The sequence below is a fragment of the Chrysochloris asiatica genome, unplaced genomic scaffold (assembly GCF_000296735.1).
Source record: "Chrysochloris asiatica unplaced genomic scaffold, ChrAsi1.0 scaffold00077, whole genome shotgun sequence".
In the NCBI taxonomy this organism is placed as follows: domain Eukaryota; kingdom Metazoa; phylum Chordata; class Mammalia; order Afrosoricida; family Chrysochloridae; genus Chrysochloris; species Chrysochloris asiatica.
Genome location: NW_006408595.1, coordinates 10,380,490 through 10,400,654, shown reverse-complemented (window position 1 = coordinate 10,400,654; position 20,165 = coordinate 10,380,490). Strand labels below are relative to the sequence as shown.

The window sequence follows — 20,165 nt, the reverse complement described above, 5'->3', positions numbered from 1 at the left end:
TCCAAATCTGTTAGCATGTACTGACGCTGTTGAGATTTAATAGCACTGTTGTTGTTAAGTGCCATTGAATCAGTTCCGACTCATAGTGACCCTGTATAGAGTTTCCAAGGAGCAACTGGTGAGCTGGTGAGCTTGAACTGCCAACCTTGCAGTTCAAAGGGCTTTGTAGTCTGGTGCATTAACCCACAGTGCCACACCAGGACTCCATGGCAGCAGTAAATCCAACAGGCAAGTAGGAACATTTTAGAACTTCCCACTTATCTCCCATTCACTTTAGGGATTTGGGGGTTCAAAAGTCACAATAGTTTGAATGCCCAGCAATCTGAATATTGATTTATGGGGAATTAAATTTAGGATTCAGAGTGGCATGATGGGCATTCACAGAGTCAAAGAATACCATATGTTATGGGCAATTTAAAGGGATTGTTGAGGATGACTTTAACGACATTTATTTCCCATAAGTGTGGCTCAGATGTTGGAACTTGATTAGATTTCATTGTATTCCCTTTTGGTTGTGCCACCTACTAACTGTCTTTCTGTCCACCAGAAGCCTTTATTTGCTGTAAGATGATACTTTATGGTTATATTGGTTATTGACTAATGATAGAAATGATAGTAACCGAAAACTAAAGGAAGCAACCTTCACACGTAATTTGTTTCGTAATTGTGTTCATAAAATGCTTTAAAATTCTTCACTATAAAAAGTTTCTACAGAAGTGAAATATTATCTTTAAAATGTTTAAACAAAATGTGTTCTTAGATTAGAGCAAGTGGCATATACTTCATTTATTCCTCATTCAACCTATTTCTGTTGTTGACATTATCCTTAACTTTAGATTCCATTTTATATTTTCAGGGAGATTTAATTTCCAGACCTTAATATGGTGTTTGTCCAGCTAATCTTGGGTTAACAGAGGCTCTAAGTAAAGTTTTTTTTTGTTAATTAAAGTGATATTTTATCTTAATGAAAGTACACAACTTTTAGGTCAATTTAAATAATGCAGTTTCATTCAAATGCACCTGGAGTCTGCCAGGAATAAAAGAGGCAAATTATAAAAAGAAACAATATGATTTTTATCTAGGAATGCTCGTTAGAATCCTCATTTAAGAATTCATTATAGCATGTTTCTATTTTACTTTTTCTTAGTAAAAAATTGGATTTTTGCCTTAACACATAACATGCTTACCAGACCCTTGTATATTTTATTCCAAAATATGTTATTTTACTTTCAGTAATGTTTCCACTTTTAATGAAATCTTTGCCTTTCATTCTTTTTAGCCTCCAGTCAGTACTTGACTTGGCAATGCTGAGTGATTCATCACTTTATATAAAGTTACCATAACTGATTTCATTTTTAATAGCTTTATTCATTTTGTCAAGCAGCTATTAGTTGGGGATATTTCAGAGGCATACTCTTGTGAGTTATGAGAATAGTAAACTGAAGGCACTAAAATTCTCTCTGAAGTCAAAGATCAAAAAACCTCTATAAGTTTCTAACTTTTTCAAAAATCAAAGCATCCAGGAAAAGAAAATAGTTCATGTATTCTTATATATTATACTGAATATTGCCTTCTTGTTCACAAATACCTTGAAGATTAACTAGGTTTTTCACATATTCAAGTACTGTGCCATAGCATTCATTCTATTAATTTCGCAGTGACTTTCAAAAATAGAATATGTAATAGACGTTTCTACTACTTCTCTGGAGAAGAATAGATTTCTTGTTCTTTAAAACTTTAGATCACTAAAATGTTTTAAAATTAAAATTTGTGAAGGAGTTAATTAGTTATATTCTTAGAAAAACTTGTCCATTAAGAAGAGAATACAAACCACGATTGCTGGCAGTTTTTTTTAATAGACTATCTTAGGACTAGTTTGCATTTAGGTGCATTAAGCTAATTCTGTAGTAATACTGGGCCTGAAACAGAAAGGCAGTGGAATTCTTCAGCATAAGAGCACAGACATGTATATTTGTTTATATATTTTCTATGGATGTTTTTTGTACTACAATGATAGAATTTAGTAATAAAACAGAGAGACCATTTGGCCCACAAACACTAAAGTATTTACTATCTGGCCCTTCATAGTAAAAGTTTGCTAGTGGCTGCTTTGTAGCTTAATGGCTAATTGGTTAAAAATTTCAATACTGTATAGTACTCTTATATGGCATTAGCTTTATTTTATCATTTTAAAGCCTAGATTCAAGTCTAAGGTCTTTTTGAGACGTTTCAAAAAGTTTGTGGCAAAATTCCATTATCTTCTAACTCCATTTTTCCCACAAACTTTGTGAAGGCCCTCATAATATGGATTGTTAATTCTAAGCTATTCTCGGAGTCCTGGTATGGCTCTACAGGATAAGCTCTGGACTGTTATGCATAAGGTTGGCGGTTCAAACCCACCAGTTTGTTCCTCAGAAACCCTACACAAAGTCGCTGAGTCAGAACAAATTCAATGACACTTAACAATAACAACAAGCAATTCACAGGTAAGTTCTTGGCTGCTAACCAAAAGGTTGGCAGTTTGAAACCTCCAGTGGTAACTCTGGAGAAAAGGCTTGATGGCCAGCTTCCATAGAGATTACAGCCCAGAAAACTCTGTGGGTCAGTTTACTTCGTTTTGTAGAGTTTTACAACATACAACAACAACAAGCAATTGATATAACCTTATAGAACAAACCTCTTGTTTCTTTATTCTGTTATGGTCAACATTTGATTTTCAAGAGCATACCTAAAATGGCCATTGATAAGGTAATAATAATATGGTAAAATCCTTCAATAAGTAGAATAATTGGAAGAAGGGATATCGTTGTGTAAAAAACCACAGTAATAACTTTAAGGAATAATTTATAATTTTCTCTCAAAGGTGTGTGGGTTGATTGGACTCTGCTGTGTGTTCTTTGCTATTATAGACAGAGGTCGACTGGGGCTCTAGTCATCTGAAGGCTCAACTGGACCATATGTCCAAGATGGCTTCTCACATGACTGGCAACTGAGACTGGCTGTTTACTAGGTGCTAATCTGGAGCTGTTCATTGCACCATCCATACTTGCCTCTCCAAATGTTTTGGGTTTCTTACAGCCTAGTGACTGGGTTCTGAAAGGGAGAGTTCCAAGAGCAAGTGTTCTAAGAAATCCTGTCAGTAGCGGCAAGGCTTCTTATAACCTATTCTGAGAAGTTCCAGAATGTCAAGTCTGCCATAATTCTTGATCAAGCAAGTCACTGAGACCATCCTAAATTTAGAAAGTGGAGAAATAGACCCCACCACTCAGTGGGAGAAATACCAGGTAATTTGTAGTCATTTTAAATTTGCCACCAGATAAACTCAAGATCACTATCTTCAGACACAATTCCTGTCTCCTGCAGGAGTGGACCAATGCAGGAATTAATCACATAAAGTGGTATAGGGAGGATTTTAAAGAGCCTTTACAGAGAGTCTTAAATTAGAGTTTTGAGAAGGACTTCACACTGTTTACTTCTGGTTTGAACTCCCTGCTGAGAATTGGCCTTTCTCAAATACTGAAACAGAATTCTGTACTGACTAGAATGAACTGGCTTAGAAATCAGGGTTTTGAAAGCTACAGGTACCAATCATCATGGTATTTTCTTCTGTGACACTGACTTCACAATTAAAAAGAGAGGGATGTCTCTAAATGTTACTCCTTTTTCATAGCTGAGACACCTTTGATGATGACAATAGCTTGAGGAAAAGCCCCTAAACATTGGCTGGACCTTTTCTACCTGTTGGTGTTTTTGTGAAGATAGATGAGAAGGTGCTCATCAAAGTATGCAAACAAATGACTATATTTACGTATTTGTTGTTGTTATTATTGTTAAGTGCCATCAAGTCAGTTCTGACTCATAGCGACCCTGTATAGGGTTTCTACCTTGTGGTTCACAGTTCAGTGCAAATCCTATAGTGTCACACCAGGTGAGCTGCAGTGGAATGAAAGCTTTTATGTTTTCCTGTTTGGGACTGAAAAGTGTGTGTCAATAGAGAGCCAGAATAATTGAGGACTCTAGACTCATGGAAATAGGCTGTTTGCTGGCTGCCAGGAGGCAGGATTGCAGAATGTGCCCTTTGGTTGTTTAAATAATTACATATTCCTGAGTATATTTGTGTACATGCCCCCCTAAAAATGTATGTCAACTTGGCTGGTCCAGTATGCTCAGTGTTTGGCAGTTATGTAATGATGTAATATGGCCTTTATGTATTGATCCCCCATGATGTGATTAACCAATAAGAGAATTAAAGGTGGGATGCAACATCCTCCATCCCATCATAGCCTGATTGGATGTAAGGAGAATATCCTTGGGGTATTGCCTGCAACACATTTTATCTTACAAGAGATAAAAGGAGAGAGAAGTGACCAGAGAGTGGGACGTACCAACCAAGAGAGAAGAGCCAGGTGAGGAATATGGCCTTTAAACCTGGGTCCCTACACTTTCAAACTCCTAGATCCAGGAAAAGATTGATGCCAAGACACTTGGATATCTCCAAGGAATACCAGACCTACATATGCTGAAAGGAGACAAGGACCCTTTCCCCCCAAGACCCCACACAGAGAGAAAGCCTTTCACTAGAGCCAGCACATGGACTTTGTATGTACAGCCTCCTAAACTGTAGATGAGCTTTGGTAGCGTAGTGGTTACAAATAAGGTTGCGAACCTTAAGGTCAGCAGTTCAAAACTTCCAGCTGTTCCACTGGAGAAAGATGAGGCTTTTTGCCCCCATAAAGATTTACAGCCTTGGAAACCCTGTACAGGATCGCTATGACAGCTGCTCCTAGGAAACCTTATACAGGGTCGCTATGAGTCGGAACCAACTAAAGGACACTTAACAGCAGAAACAACAAACTGTAAAGGGAGTCCTGGTGTGGCGCTGTGGGTTAATGTGCTGGACTACAAGGTTGGTTTAACTGAAAGGTCAGTGGTTCAAGCTCACCAGTCATTCCTCGGAAGCCCTATACAGGGTCACTATGAGTCAGAACCGACTCAACAGCACTTAACAACAACAACAGCAAACTGTGAAGAGGGGTTCTGGTGTGGTGCTGTAGAAGCAGCACTGGACTGCGAATCACATGGTCAGCAGTTCAAACTCACCAGCTGTTCCTTGAAAATCCTATACAAAGTCGCTATGAGTTAGAACTGACTTGACAGCACATAGAACAACAACAATTCTTCCAGAGCACTTAATTATGCTCTTGAGTAACTTGTACATAGACCAAGAAGCACTTGTTCTAACAGAACAAGGGGACAATGAACGGTTTAAAATCAGGAGAAGTGTACACCAGGGTTGTATCCTCTCACCATAATTAACCAGTCTGTAGGCAGAGCAAATAATCCAAATTAACTGGAATATATGAAGAAGAATGTGGCAGCAGGATTGGAGGAAGAGTCATCAACAATTTGCAATATGCAGATAACATGACTTTATTTGCTGGAAGTGAAGAAGACTTAAAATACTGATAAAGATCAAAGACTACAGCCTTTGGTATGTATTGCACTTCTATGTAACGCAAATGAAAGTCCTCAGAGCTTGACCAGTAAGTAACATTATGATAAACGGAGTAAATATTGAAGTAGTCGAAGATTTCACTTTACTTGAATCCACAGTCAACACTTATGGAAGCAGCAGTTGAGAAATCAAATGATGTGTATTGCATTAGGCACAAGACCTCTCTAAAGTGTTAAAGAGCAAAAGTGTCACTTTGAAGACTAGGGTGCACTTGGTCCAAGTCATGGTATAGTTTCAATCACCTTATATGCATGTGTAAGCTGGACAATGAATAAGGAAGACTGGAGAAGATTCAATACATTTGAATTATGATGTTGGTGAAGAATACTGAAAGTATTATAGAGTGCCAGAGGAAGGAACAAATCTTTTTTGGAAGAAGTACAGCCAGAAAGCTCCTTAGAAGTGAGGATGATGAGACTTCCTCTCACATACTTTGGGCAGGTCATAGAGGACCAGTCCCTGGACAATGACATGATGCTTGGTAAAATGGAGGGTCAGTGAAAAGAGCAAGGCCTTCAATGAAATAGATTGTTACAGTGATAACAGCAGTAGGCTCACACGTAATAATTGTGATGATTGTGCAGGACTGGGCAGTGTTTAATTCTATTATTCATTGTGTCTGCTATGTGGTTGTTAGGTGCCATAGAGTCAGTACCGACCCGTAGCAACCTTATGCACAGCAGAACAAAACACTGCCTGATCCTGGGCCAACCTCACTACTGTCTCTTGGCCAATTGCTGCCACTTGGCTAGTCCATCTCGTTGGGGGTCTTCCTCTTTTTTCTCTGACCCTCCAGCTTAGCAAACATGATATCCTTCTGTAAGTTGGAACCAAATCAATGGCATTTAAGAAAAGCAACAACAATCCTTCCAAATCAAGGTCCAGCTTAAGATTTTTCTCCTGCTTTAAGCATTCTTTGACCAGGCTTTTCTAACAGTGTTCTTTTATTTTTACCAGCATCTGTATTTTCAGTAGAAGGTTTTTTTTGGTTTTGTTTTGTTTTTAACCATATTGCTTCTTTTTATACATTGTCAAATAAGTTAGCTCAAACTATATAATAATGGAGATAACAAAGGCAAACATTTGTTGTCCCTGGGTGGTGCAAATGCTTGGCCACTAATGTAAAGGTTGGCAGCTTGAATCTCTGGTAGCGTAGTGGTTACGAGTCAGGCTGCGAACCTCAAGGTCAGCAGTTTGAAACTGCCAGCGGTTCCGTGGGAGAAAGATGAGGCTTTCTGCTCCCGTAAAGATTTATAGCCTCGGAAACCCTGTACAGGGTCACTATGAGTCGGAACCGACTCCACGGCACTTAACCACAACCACAGTGGATCTATGAAAGAAAGTCCTGGTGGTCTTATTTGCAGTCGTTGAAAACCCTCTGGAGTACTGTTCAACTCTGCCACATGTGGATTTGACATGAGGCAGAATTGACTTGAAAATTGCAGATTTAGTCTTACTGTGTATTAGGCAGTGTTTCTGCTATGTATTATGGCGCTATAGGTTGGTTTGAACTGCAAGGTTGGCAGTTTAAACTCACTAAACTATACAGAACTGACTCAGTGGCACTTAACAGCATCAACAACATGAAGTCCTGGTGTGACACTGTAGGAAGCACTCAGGACTACAAGTTTGGTTTGAAATGCAAAGTTGGCTATTCAAACTCATCAGCTTCTCCTTGGAAAACCTAGGTGGTGGTGGTGGTGTGCCACTGAGTGGGTTTCAATTCATAGTGACCTTGTGTAGGGTTTCTGAGGCTGTAAATCTTAATGGAAGCAGAAAGCCTCATCTTTCTCCCTCAGAGGGACTGATAGTTTCAAACTGCTGACCCTGCCATTAGCAGCCCAGCTCATAATTCATTATGCTACCAGGGCTCCTTGGAAACCCTACACAGTGCTGCTTTAAGTCGGAACTGATCAGAGGGTGCTTAATAAAAATGGAGCTTTTGAAAAAATACTATTTTAGCAGGTCTGTTCCCAATCAGCCTGATTTAACCAGATTGGGGTGACACAGTGGGTTAAGTATTGGGATGCTAATCAAAAAGTCAGCATTCAAACCCACCATCCACCCCTTGAGAGAAAGATAAGTCAGTTCACTTCTATAAAGATTTACAGTCTTGGAAACCCTATGGAGCAATTCTATTCTGACCTTCAGGATAACTGTAAGTTGGAATCTACTCAATAGCATTGGGTTTTGGTTTGGTTGGAGGGAGGCCTCTGCCTGCACCTGCATCTTTGAAAAGCACCTCAGATGATTTTAATGTGTATTTAAGATTGAAAACTACTGAGAAACACACAGCAGGAGTTTTGTTTTTGTTTTTGTTTTTTTCAAATCCCATCTCTTTCTTATGGGATGCCATGAGTTTGACAGGCCAAAATTGAATTTGACATACTAAAGAGTACTGAGAAATGCACATTTATTTCTTTGATGGCAGATTTAAATTTGTAAACTACGGAACATTCAAATGTGAATTCTCCTAGGAAGGGAAACAGCCCTTTTTCATCTTCAAAGTCTCAGCACTTCACTTCAAAGTGCAGTACTTGGCACTTGATAAATATGCAGTAAATATTAATTGCACTGAATTAATTGACAGATTCAAACAAGTAGACATTGTACTTGATTTATCTTCTCATGAGCTGTATCAGAGCATTAAGGTTTTGTTGTTTTGTCTTTGAAATAACTGTTGAAGCAAAAAATGCTGACTTTAGTTGTTTTCTAATGAACAGAAAGGTGAAGAATGAATTGATCCAACTTGCTTTCTTTTGTGATTGAAAACAAGGTTGGTAGTGGTATCAATCACATAAATGAAAATTTAACCCCCAGAATGACTTTGCAAAACAAAATAAGTCCAAGGTCATTGGTACTTGATATTTCTTAGGTTCAATTAGCCAAGACAGGTATTTGCCAATCTCCAGTCACATGTTTGTGTTCATCTTACTACAGATCACCATTCCATGTCATATGAGGGGCTTCAGGAAGTTCATGGAAAATGGAATTAAATGGCAATGGATTTTTTTCCATGAGCTTTCTGAAGCCCCCTCATGTTATTTTCAGGTCAGAAATTTTGGTTTTTGATCCCCAGTGCCCATATACCTGGCTCTGAAGGAGGTTATTAAAGCCATCGTTTTGAAATTATTTAATTCCTTACTACTATTCTGCAAGGAGCCCTGGTAGTGGATTATGAGCTGGGCTGCTAACTGCAAGGTCAGCAGTTCGAATCTACCAGTTGTTCCATGGGAGAAAGTGTGCTTTCAGCACCTGTAAAGATTTCCAGCCTCTGAAACCCTATACAGTGTTGCTATGAGTCGGAACTGACTCCATAGTACACAGCCACCACCATCACTATTATTTTGTAGAGGTTTTTTGTTTTGTTTTAATGCTTTGGTTGCCTTACTAAGATATTTAGGAATCTTTCTCATTTCTCCTTAATTGTCTTAAAATGTACTGCCCAGACTACACTGCCTTGAAATGGGTTCCTGAAATTTTACTAGTGATCTAATATTCTTCCTTTGAAAGATCAATTCAAGTCAATAAGTTCACATGGACAATGAAAAGAATGTGGCTTTACCCCTATTTAGATACCTGCTTCCTTTACCATTTGTTGCATACCCAAATGCTATACTTTGCATGTGTAGAACATCACATATGCAGTTGTTATTGCAAGCGCTGCTGGCTCTGAGGCATAGGGTTGTGAGGTTTTGAATCTTTGCGGGAGCAGAAAGCCTCCTCCTTCTCTCATGGAGCAGCTGGTGGGCTGAAACCTCTGACTTTGTGGTTGACAGTCTAGTGCTTCTCCTTTAGAGCCACTGTGCTCCACTCCCTCACAAGCAGTTGTTGCTGTTGCTGAATATTCTCAAGTCAGTTCTGACTCTGCATAGGATTTCCGAGGAGTGGCTGGGGGATTTGAACCACCAACTTGCTATTCACAGTCCAGTGCTCATCCTATAGCACCACACCAGGACTCACATGCAGTCATGGTGGTGGTTGTGTGCTAGTTGGTTCCGACTCATACCAACTCATGACCAAGATTTCCTTCCTGTGGCGCTGTGGATTAATGCGCCAGACTGCATAGCCGTTTGAACTGCAAGGTCGGTGATTCAAGTTCTCCAGCTGCTCCTTGGAAACCCTACATAGGGTCACTATGGGTCAGAATTGACTTGACGACACTTAAGAACAAGAAAGCCTTTATGGGAGTAGAAAGCCTCCCCTTTCTCCACTGAGTGACTGGTGGATTTGAATTTCTGACCTTGCAGTTAGCGGTCCAGTTGATAACCTGCTACACTACCAGGGATCCTTCACAAACAGTTGTTGTTACGTGCCGTCGAGTTGGTTCCGACTGAAGCAACCCTGTGTAGGGTTTCCAAGGAGTGGCTGGTTAAAACCTGACAAATGTGGGGTTTTTTGTTGTTTTTCCATAGGAAGGCCATCTGTTTTTCTCTTACGAAAAGCAGTTTTCAGCTCTTATAGCATAACTGATCAAGAGTCTCTGTGCTTGAAACTCCTACCCCTCATAACTAGTAACGGATTTCTGCTCCTGTAAAGATTTACAGCCTTGGAAACTCTATACAGGGTCTTTATGAGTTGGAACCGACTCCACGGCACACCACCACCACCACCACCATACTAAAATATTTATTGTTTCTCTGGTCTTTTTTTTTTTACAGTTTGCTGAAAGCAGTCATTATCACAGTCCAGAAGCATGCCCATTTGAAGCCCATTGATAATATCACATTTATTAATGAGTGAATGAAACAGTATATTAAACATGTAGCTAGTAAGTACAGTGCCTGACATAAAGTTTTTGTTGTTGTTAAGTGACGTATAGTTGATTCAGACTCATAGCAACCCTTTATAAGGTTTCCAAGGAGCAGATGGTAGGTTTGAATTGTCAACCCTGTGATTCAAACCAACCCTGTAGTCCAGTGCTTATCCTATAGCGCCACACCAGGAATGACAGTCACTCCCTAAACATTATTATTATTATCAATATGATTCAGTAAATCTATAATGAATCATTGCTAACATGATAAATGATAAAATAATGGCATCAAGATAGCATTGATGAGTTTTGAAATGCATATCATCTAGGGTGAAATTGCCTTGTTTTCTGCCCTTTTCAGGAAGTCTTCAACTAGTTCTTAATGGATTACAAAAGTTTTAACACATCTTTCTACTTGTTGCTTTATTTGACCAAACTTGACTTTCCACTTTGATTGCTTCAGAAAGTATGTTATTTACAAACATTTAACCTGCACTTAACAACAACAACAAACCTAGATATTTAATGCACTGAATTGTTTTAAATGGTTACTTTCTGAAGCTACTCAACACTGCTGCTGTCGCATGCTTAGCTGGATTAGCATTTGATTTATGTCAAAGTAAAAGCACATTAAAAAAAAATAAAAAGGAGCACTTAATTGGAATTTCACAGCAATTTCCACATAAACCAGTTTAAACAAGGTATATTTATGTATAGCAATCAGGAATTGACTTATCTTCTGTGTAAATATATGTATGTCAAAGAGGTGATTTAGAACAAAGAGACTAACAATAGAGTTCTAAGCCTGATTGTGTCGCAAAATGTAAAAACTAATTCTTGAGCAAAAACAGAAGTTGTTACTGTAGATAATGTGCCATTTTGATAATAGCATCACTATATTAAGATAGAGTAATACTAAGGGGCTTCAAAAAGTTAGTGGATGAATGTAATAAAAGGATAATGGAATTTTCCCATGAACTTTTTGAAGCACCCTGGTATAACAATAGGAACAGGATCCTCATGCTCAATTATTACAATATTTCGGATTAAATTTATCATTAAGATCATACGTCTCAGAACCTCACTTATCACAGATGAGTTTACATTTGATCATTTATCTCAAATTAACCAAACATTTAAAAAAAATTTTTTTTGTTTTCATTTTTAAACCTATTTGAAAAACATTTCAGAGAGATTCAGAATATTTGTAATTTATACAAATCCTGCATCGTTATCTACCACTCTCCTGGGGAGTCCTGGTGTGGCGCTGTGGGTTAATGCACTGGACTGCAAGGTCAATTTGAACTGAAAGGTTGGCGCTTCTAGCTCACCAGCCTCTCCTCGGAAACCCTATACAGGGTTGCTGTGGGTTGGAATCCACCGGACAGCACTTAACAACAAAAACATCGCTCGTGGTGTGGTACTATAGGGTCAACACTAGACTGTGAGCCATAAGGTTGGCAATTCAAACCCACCAGCTGCTCCTTGGAAACGCCATTATACAGGGTTCCTATGAGTCAGACTAAGGAGCTCTGGTAGCGTAGTGGTTATGAATCGGGCTGCGAACCTTAAGGTCAGCAGTTCGAAACTACCAGCTGCTCCGCGGGAGAAAGATCAGGCTTTCTACTCCCGTAAAGATTTACACCCTCGGAAACCCTGTACAGGGTCGCTATGGGTCGGAACCGACTCGACGGCACTTAACAACAACAACAACGAGTCAGACTGACTTACTCAACAGCACTTAACAACAATGACAACTAGTGTACTATCTTATTTTTCATATTCTAGATTTAGCAAAACTATTTCTCTGTGTTTCCAGGTAACATGTAAATATTTAAAATTTTATATAGATTTATGTAAATAAAACACTGCTGAATTTTTGTGTTTTTTTCTCCCCCCTCTACCTCTATATTTAAAATATGAAACAATGTGGGAATTACAACTTTAGTATCAGTAAAGTGTTCATTTTGGCGTTGAAATAAGTTTGAAATACAGAAATGTTTGTGAATAAATAATATTGGAGCAACTTTTATGCTTAGAAATGTATTTTCATTTTTCAAAATTCTTCATATATTCATAGAAATAATATGACTAAAAGTCATACTGTTGTAAATTTTTTTATGATGTTTAAAACAAAATGTTGTATCATTTTTATGATTTTTGTAATAGTGTTAGAACAACTTAGATTAGCAACTAAACTTGTTGAAAAATTATTATGCAAAAATGGGTCTTCTTGATACCTCTGCTTGGTTATCATATTTTCAAAACAGCGTTGAAACAGACCTTTTTTTGAAAATTCAGTTATGAAAAATTAGAAGAGATTAATGTTGACAATTTTCCAGTTAATATAGGATTTATAACTATTGTTTAAGTTTAAGGCATTTCTGACAGATATTATGAAATTCTTTTGGGGCAGTTCACTTATTTGGACATATCCTTCAAAGATATTGGCGACAATAAAGTTACGCTTCTTAGTTGATGGCTAATTACCGTGTTCTTGAAGAAAGTATGTAGTCGAATCAAAATAGTATTGATTTTATGTGATTAAGAAAAGAAAAGAAGTTGCCACTTGAATATGAAGACAGAATAGTGAAAATATTTTCAAGCCATGCCCAAGATTTCAAAGCTATCTGTTCTGGAAGGTACCATATTACCGGGTATTTAAGGAGGAATTAGGGGAGGGGGTCATTCCTGATCCTCATACTTAAGAACAGCAGTAAAAGTGTCCTGTTTCTTAGTTTTACAGATCATTTCTTCATTTACTGAAAATATATTGACTACTTATGATGTGCCAGGCACTCTGCTGCGTATGTTATGGTAGTGCCCACCTTCAGGAAATCTCCACTAATACTTAACATTTTATGAAACCCATTGTATTAACAGGCATGGTGTATTTAAGTCACTTAACTAAACCCTAACTTATAGTAAATTCTCAAAAAAGGAAACTATTAATGTTCTGTGCCATCCTTCATACTATACTCATATTTCATCTTCTGAGGAAAGGAGTTTTATTTTCAGTTACTGCATTTGTAAGAGTTTTTGTTGTTAGTGCTGTCGATTCCAACCCACAGTGACCCTGTATAGGGTTTCCAAGGAGCAGCTGGTGAGCTTGAACCACTGACCTTGCAGTTGAAACGACTTTGCAGTCTGACGCATTAGTTTACAATGGCACACCAGGACTCCTTTGTAAGAGTGGTGACAACTATTCTTCGTGTTTCTATTGAAATTTTCATTTAATAGCAAAGTTTTAACAAAATGGGCAGAACATAATTATGTGGCAACTCTGCATAACTAAAAACACAAATGTTTTCAGATGAAATAGATTTCTCTTAAGATAAATTGTGATTAGCATTGAACATTAAATGTCATCAGTTTTTGTTAGGGAGTTGCTTAATAGGAGAACTGTTACCAGCTTTGGAATCCAACTTGTTATAGATCTCAAAATACTTTCTGAAAATAAACAGTGTAGAGATAGAATCTCTTTAAGAAATGAAACATAAGCATATAACATTCAGATTGTTTCTTGGTAAAGTATAATAACCAGAGCTTGCTATTTAATATGATAGTCCCTAAGCATGTGTCTATTTAAATTTCAGTGAATTTAAATGAAAAATTCAGTTACACAGTCATACGCACTACATTTCATGTGTTTGGGAGCCACATGTGGTTAATGGAGCCCATAATAGGCAGCACAGATATGGAACATTTCCATTATTGCAGATAGTTCTGTGGAACAGTGGTGAGTTAGATTTCAAATAAAGGAATCGAGAGTTAATTTTTATGATTATGGCCTCACTGAGAATGAGTAGTAAGTTTGGTGTTTGATCATTTCTTTCTTTCCACCACATCTTCCAGATTGTGATAAAATGATTTGGCAAGCTCTTGGACAGAAAAAGCCTCCTTTAAAATGATTTTAACTTCAGTAAAAGTTATAACTCACTAATTAACTAATTAAACACTCAGAAAATGACGTACTTTTACTCAAATACCTTTTAGGAAACTGAGGTTTTGAAAATTGTCTAAAGGGATAATCAATGAGATCCATGCTTTCTCTGCAGCGTCTTCCAAGCCTTTTTTTCTGAGCGCTCCTCCACCATTCTACTCAGCGTGCTGCGGTGGGTCCTGTCGGCGCCCTGCATCCCCCACTGCTTTTCCAAGTAAGTTTTTATGCTTCATCAGCAATGCCTCAGTTATTCTGTAAACCAAAAGCAGCAGGATTTAATGTGCTCTGGAAAACTAATTGGTAATGCAATGGCAAAGAGCTAATTCCTCACTAAAAATCACAGCAGTCCTATTCAGGAGGTTTCCAGAGATTTATCAAACCTTAGCACACTGAGCAATTGTGCAATGTTTCTAATGGCATTGAAACCCAGGCTGACGCACCGAGGAAAGCTACTTGTTTTCTATTTGATATAAAAGATCTCAGAGAGACTAGTTTGGCTCCTTTTGAAATGTGTATCAATACTTGTTCAAGAAGCAAAAAGAAAGGAAGGAAAGGCTAAGAAATTGTGCTATGTAAAATTTCCACTCAGCTTAAAATAGGACATAGAAAGTGACTAAATGTCTATAGAGAATAATTAAAAATTGTTAACATTTTAAAAAGAGATAAATACCTCTCTGCCACCTTGAAGAAAACCAACCAAAGCTGCATAGTCTTAAGAAGTGTTTTCAAGTGATTTTTTTTCTTCCAACAATATAAAAGCAAAATTATAAGTTTCTGGGATAGGATAAGAAAGACCAACTTTCAAAAATCTTTGCAGTGGCATGTGCCCCCGGTCCTGGCAGAAGAAAATATGGACTAAAGGGAAATAAAAATTCACCTTAGTTTTGAGATTTCTAGGTCAGGTAAGAAAAGATGTAGGCAGATAATTTGAGTTTATGATACAAAAATCTAGTGGAGGGTGTACTTATTTCAGCTGCTCAAGAGAAAGCATTTATTCAGGTTAACAGCTCTGTCAGGTGAAAAGTAAAATCGGTGTGGAGTCATGCTAAAATACCCAGGTCTATCTTGCTTGAATTTAGATTCCTGTTACCTCTGTGCCTGTGTTTTATGAACATTTCAGGAGAGCAGTTGCTCTACAGAATGATTTCAAACAAGTGAGGCAGCAAATGCTGGCCGTTTAATGAGCTGCGAGCTTCTGAGCATCTCTTTAGGGGGCTGGCACTTTCCCACAGAGCACTTTACATGGCGGGGGCCTGGTCACAAAGGATGAAAGAACCGTGACCAATCCTCACTTTCACTTGACTCATCCACACGCGACCTCACCACGATTTTTCACTGTGCGGATGAACTTTAGGAACCATTTCACATGGAAAAGGCTTGGGCAAGGGTCAGTTGCCCTTTTGTATGGTCATAAAGCAAGACTCTGTGTGTCAGTCTTTTCTCCTGTCTCACATTCCAAGTGAATTTCTGGACACCATTTAAACCACTTGACTGAAAAATAAAGCAGTGAATGGAACTGACTTTTATAGACTCATTCTAGCTCATCTTCCCATATAACCCTGTCCACCTGAAAAGGAATTTAGTGGATGAGCTGAGTTTATACAGGGACTTGCTGAATACATAAGGCCCATTATCAACTGTGGGGATTGTTTATTAACCAGGACTGATACACTACTATTTTGGAAGTGACCTATTAATTGCCCATTTAACTAGAATGTATTGAATTCAAATAGAAAAATAGAAACCATGACTAAACCTTTTACTCGCTCCTTCAAGGTGGTCTCCTATGAGGGCAATTGAAATCTGTTGTGCAAATTAAGGAGACATTTATCACCATATATTAAGGTATCAGGAAAAGACTTCTGGAGTAAAGACTTAAATTCCAAATATCTGATACCTTATCACAGTGACGTGTGTAGAATTAAACCTTTGGTGTTGCATTGCAGGGATGGAGATTAAAAGAGGTCCCACACTTAGTTAATTTCATGTTAATGTGACAGTGGCCTGTTACTTTGTTAAATCTCAGGCACTGCATTATAGGTAAGTGGAAATGATTTAAAAAAACTCCATGTCACAGGTGGACATTCACACATATGTGACTGTGCATAATTATTTTATAGTGGTGTTTTAAGAGTCATTAAGCTAAAAATAGTCTAATGCCTGAGCCATTTTAATAAACAGGACATAAAATTAATTCTTAACATTTTTGCTAGATAACTTTTTCTTCTCAATTGCTTGAAAAATTATCATAAGCACGTCTCATTTTCCTCCATCTGTTTCTCAGTCCTTCCTGCGTTGTATCTTTAACGTAATATTGTAAATTGTGTTGTGTCTATCTTTGTTTGTTGTTGTGTTACGTGTCTGTGAGTTGGCGCTGACTCTTGGTGACCCTGTATAGTGTTTCTGAGACTGAATCTGCTGAGAAGAGAAAACCTCATCTTTCTCTTTCGAAGCAGCTGGTGGAATTGAACACCTAACCTTGTGGTTCACATTCCAGTGCTAATTCTACAAAACCACTGCACTCTCTATCTCTGGTGGTGGTGGTTTTGTGCCACTGAGTTAGTTCTGATTCATAGAGATCCTGTATAAGGTTTTCGAGGCTGTAACTATTTGCGGGAGCAGCTGGTAGATTTAAACTACTCACCTTGTGATTAGCAGACCAGCTCATAATCCACTACACTGCCACAGCTCCTTTGTCTGTCTCTTTGTTGTTAAGTGCTGTCCAGTTGGTCTGACTCATGGTAACCCTGTATAGGGTTTCCGAGGAGAAGTTGGACCAGGTGGTTCAAACCTAGGCTGTAGTCAATGCATTGCCCTGCAGTGCCACACTAGAACTCCTGTCTGTCTCTAGATTCTCATAAAATTCTGTTAGTGTTTTTTTGTTTTGTTTTGTTTTGTTTTGTTTTTAATGTACAAGCAGAAAGTCAGCATAGCTCAGACCGAGGCTAGAGAATATGGCACTTGGCTTATGTGCATTTCTAACGTTGGAATTTTAAAATAGCTTAGAAATGCCGCAAGTGTACTTAATAAAGTCTGGTGCTTCATATTATTAGTTTTAATTCTAAAACGTGTATCTTTTTTTGGTTTACAATGCTCATTCCTGTTGGCAAAAAAATAATAATGAAATGTTGGAATTATGCTGTCAATAAAGATTTTACATAAATAATCATGATACGCTTACATCTGCACAGTAATCCTTTATATTTAAGGCATTTGCTAGTTCTTCTTTTAAGAATATGCAATTTTTATAACAACAGTTTTTTTTTTTGCCCAAGCATTTAAATTTTTGTTCCAGTACACTAAAGAAGGAAAATGAACTGTCCAAGTAAACTTGTATTAAGTTTCAGCTTGAACAGCCAAAGTTAAGCTTTACACTATAAAAATGTTAATAACTGATGAAAGCAATGGCCCTCATCAGTTCTCAATATTTACTTCACTCTCTGAAAGAGTAAGATCAACACATCTGTAATTATGCAAGTGAAATATCATTTTGGCTCTTTTAACATGATTCATTTGTTTGATATTAATTTAGTTGTTTATTTTTTGTTGTTGTTAACTTCTTAGATTTGCAATCGACTCATTGTTACAATGTGGAAACAATCATTCATCTAGTGCCTGTACACATATAGTAAATCATTTAATAGGCTATTTACACACAACCCTTACAGTGGGGAAAAATTAAAAGGTAGTGGTAAAAGTTCCCTCTTCCCCTAAAGCAGTATATGGAAAACCTTTGATATTATATCCATAAGGTTTTTTCTAAATAACATATTTCTTCTTGGGTAAAATGAAATGGAAAGTTGTAGATTTTATGTAGATAATGATCTGAGAAAAACTACCTGAAAGAGTAGAAGAGTCTTAATTATGTAGACTGGCTAATTGATTTAACCAATCAGATAATTATTTTATTTTGTCTTTGAACACATTTGAATCTGACTTGTCGAGAATTGTAAGTCTTAAAAGACAAAGCATAAATTTAGATCCGCATTATAAAAATCTGAGCCAGGAAAATTTGGAGACCATTTTACTATCTTCCTTCCTTGTTAAAACTTAAAAAGACGTAATATACTCTCCATGTTTGAACTTAGGACTTTTGTTGAAGGCCACAGGGAAGGGACATCAATGGGTATAAATGTGGGCTGGTTTCATTGTCAAAGATGGTAAAAGTTTGATTAGTATTCTTGTCACCTGACCTAGCAGTGTATTTGTTTACTGCTCTCAGCTGGAGTGAGGAGTGGATTTAGAAAAGGAAACTGACAAGACATACAGACATTCACAAAGGGAGCAGAAAAGTTTCCTTTAAGAAACTAAATTCTTACTGTACGATTACTGAGCTCTTCAGAGAAACACAGCCATTTGTTTTAATAGAGAAAGAAGCATAATGTTAACTAAAACACACGTAAGCTGAATATGGTGGTGGTGGTGGTGATGTGCTGTGGAGTCGGTTCGTCTCATAGCGACCCTGTACAGGGTTTCTGAGGCTGTAAATCTTTACGGGAGCAGAAAGCCGCATCTTTCTCCTACAGAATAGCTGGTAGTTTCGAACTGCTGACCTTGCAGCTCACAGCCCGATTTGTAACCACTATACTACCAGAGCTCCTTAAGCTGAATATGTTGTTGTTGTTAAGTGCCGTGGAGTCGGTTCCGACTCATAGCGACCCTGCACAGGATTTCCGAGGCTGTAAATCTTTACGGGAGCAGAACGCCTCATCTTTCTCCCGCGGAACCGCTGGTAGTTTCAAACTGCTGACCTTGTGGTTCACAGCCCGATTCGTAACCACTACGCTACCAGAGCTGAATATAGATACTGATTTTTCTATAGCAGAGAGAGGGATGTTACAAGTATTCCATAGAAAATGACATCTGATCAACCAGGAAGATTGTTTAAAGGAGCCAGAGACTTAAAGACAATAGATTTTCCAAGTAGCTGGCTCTGTTCAGCGATTCTAGAGAGGCGGTGAAAGTATTTGAGTGGCATTCTTGGAATACAGTCCCCTTTCTCCCCAGATGCTCATAAACAGTTATGGGTAACTTCTTAGGATAGAGGATGCTTGTCCCTGAGTTTGTCTACAGCCTTTGTCTGAACATAATATAAAATCTAATAGTGTTGGCTACAAAATCCTACTTTTAGGCTCCCAAACCAACCACACAAGTACAGAAGGGGAGACTTTACAACAAAGTAGGAAAGCTTACTATGTGTCTGATGAGTGATAGGAGAATGTTGGATTGCCTTTTTAGAAATCGAATATCCCGAATAAGGGAGCTCATGGTCATATCTGACTCTATAATGGCCAGATTACCTACAACTATTCCGTTCTGGAGACTTACTCTAAAAGGAACATTCAAAAAACTTTCTTGTTAGGTGCTGTTGAGTTGGTACTGATTTATAGTGATCTTCTGCACAACAGAATGAAACACTGCCTGATCATGTGTCAATCTCACAATCATTACTGTGCTTGAGCCCATTGCTGCTGCCACTCTGCCAATTCATCTCATTGGGGGTCTAGAATATATCAATCAGGAAGGAGGCAGACAACAACTGATCTGTGTGACTGGACAGGAATGCTTGAAAGAAATTCAGTATGTTTGTCCTGGAGAAGAGAGAGAATATGAGAGTGATCCTAAAACAAACAAACATATATATTGTATGCAATCTAGATAGAAAGTGTAGAATTAGGACCAATGAATGGAGTTTGTTTTGTTACGGTTGTTAAGTGATGTCACGTGATGTTGAGTGGGTTCTGACTCATAGTGACACTGTATAAGGTTTCCAAGGAGAGCTGGTGGGTTTGAACCGCCAACCTTGAGGTTATTAGTCCCGTGCTTATCCTGTAATATCACACCAGAACTCCACAAATGGAGTTTGTTGTTGTTAAGTGCCGTGGAGTCGATTCCGATTCATAGCGACCTTGTATAGGGTTTCCAAAAAGCGGCAGATGAGGTTGAACTAC

At 38.0% G+C, this 20,165-nt stretch overlaps 1 protein-coding gene across 1 annotated transcript in view; it reads left to right on the top strand.

Moving 5' to 3' along the window:
• DBX2 (developing brain homeobox 2) overlaps positions 1-20,165 on the top strand; it is a 56,644-nt gene that overhangs the window by 6,187 nt on the left and 30,292 nt on the right. The window contains exon 2 of the mRNA XM_006865321.1: positions 14,330-14,428. Coding sequence (XP_006865383.1) covers positions 14,330-14,428 — 99 coding nt within the window. The remainder of the gene's footprint in view (positions 1-14,329; positions 14,429-20,165) is intronic.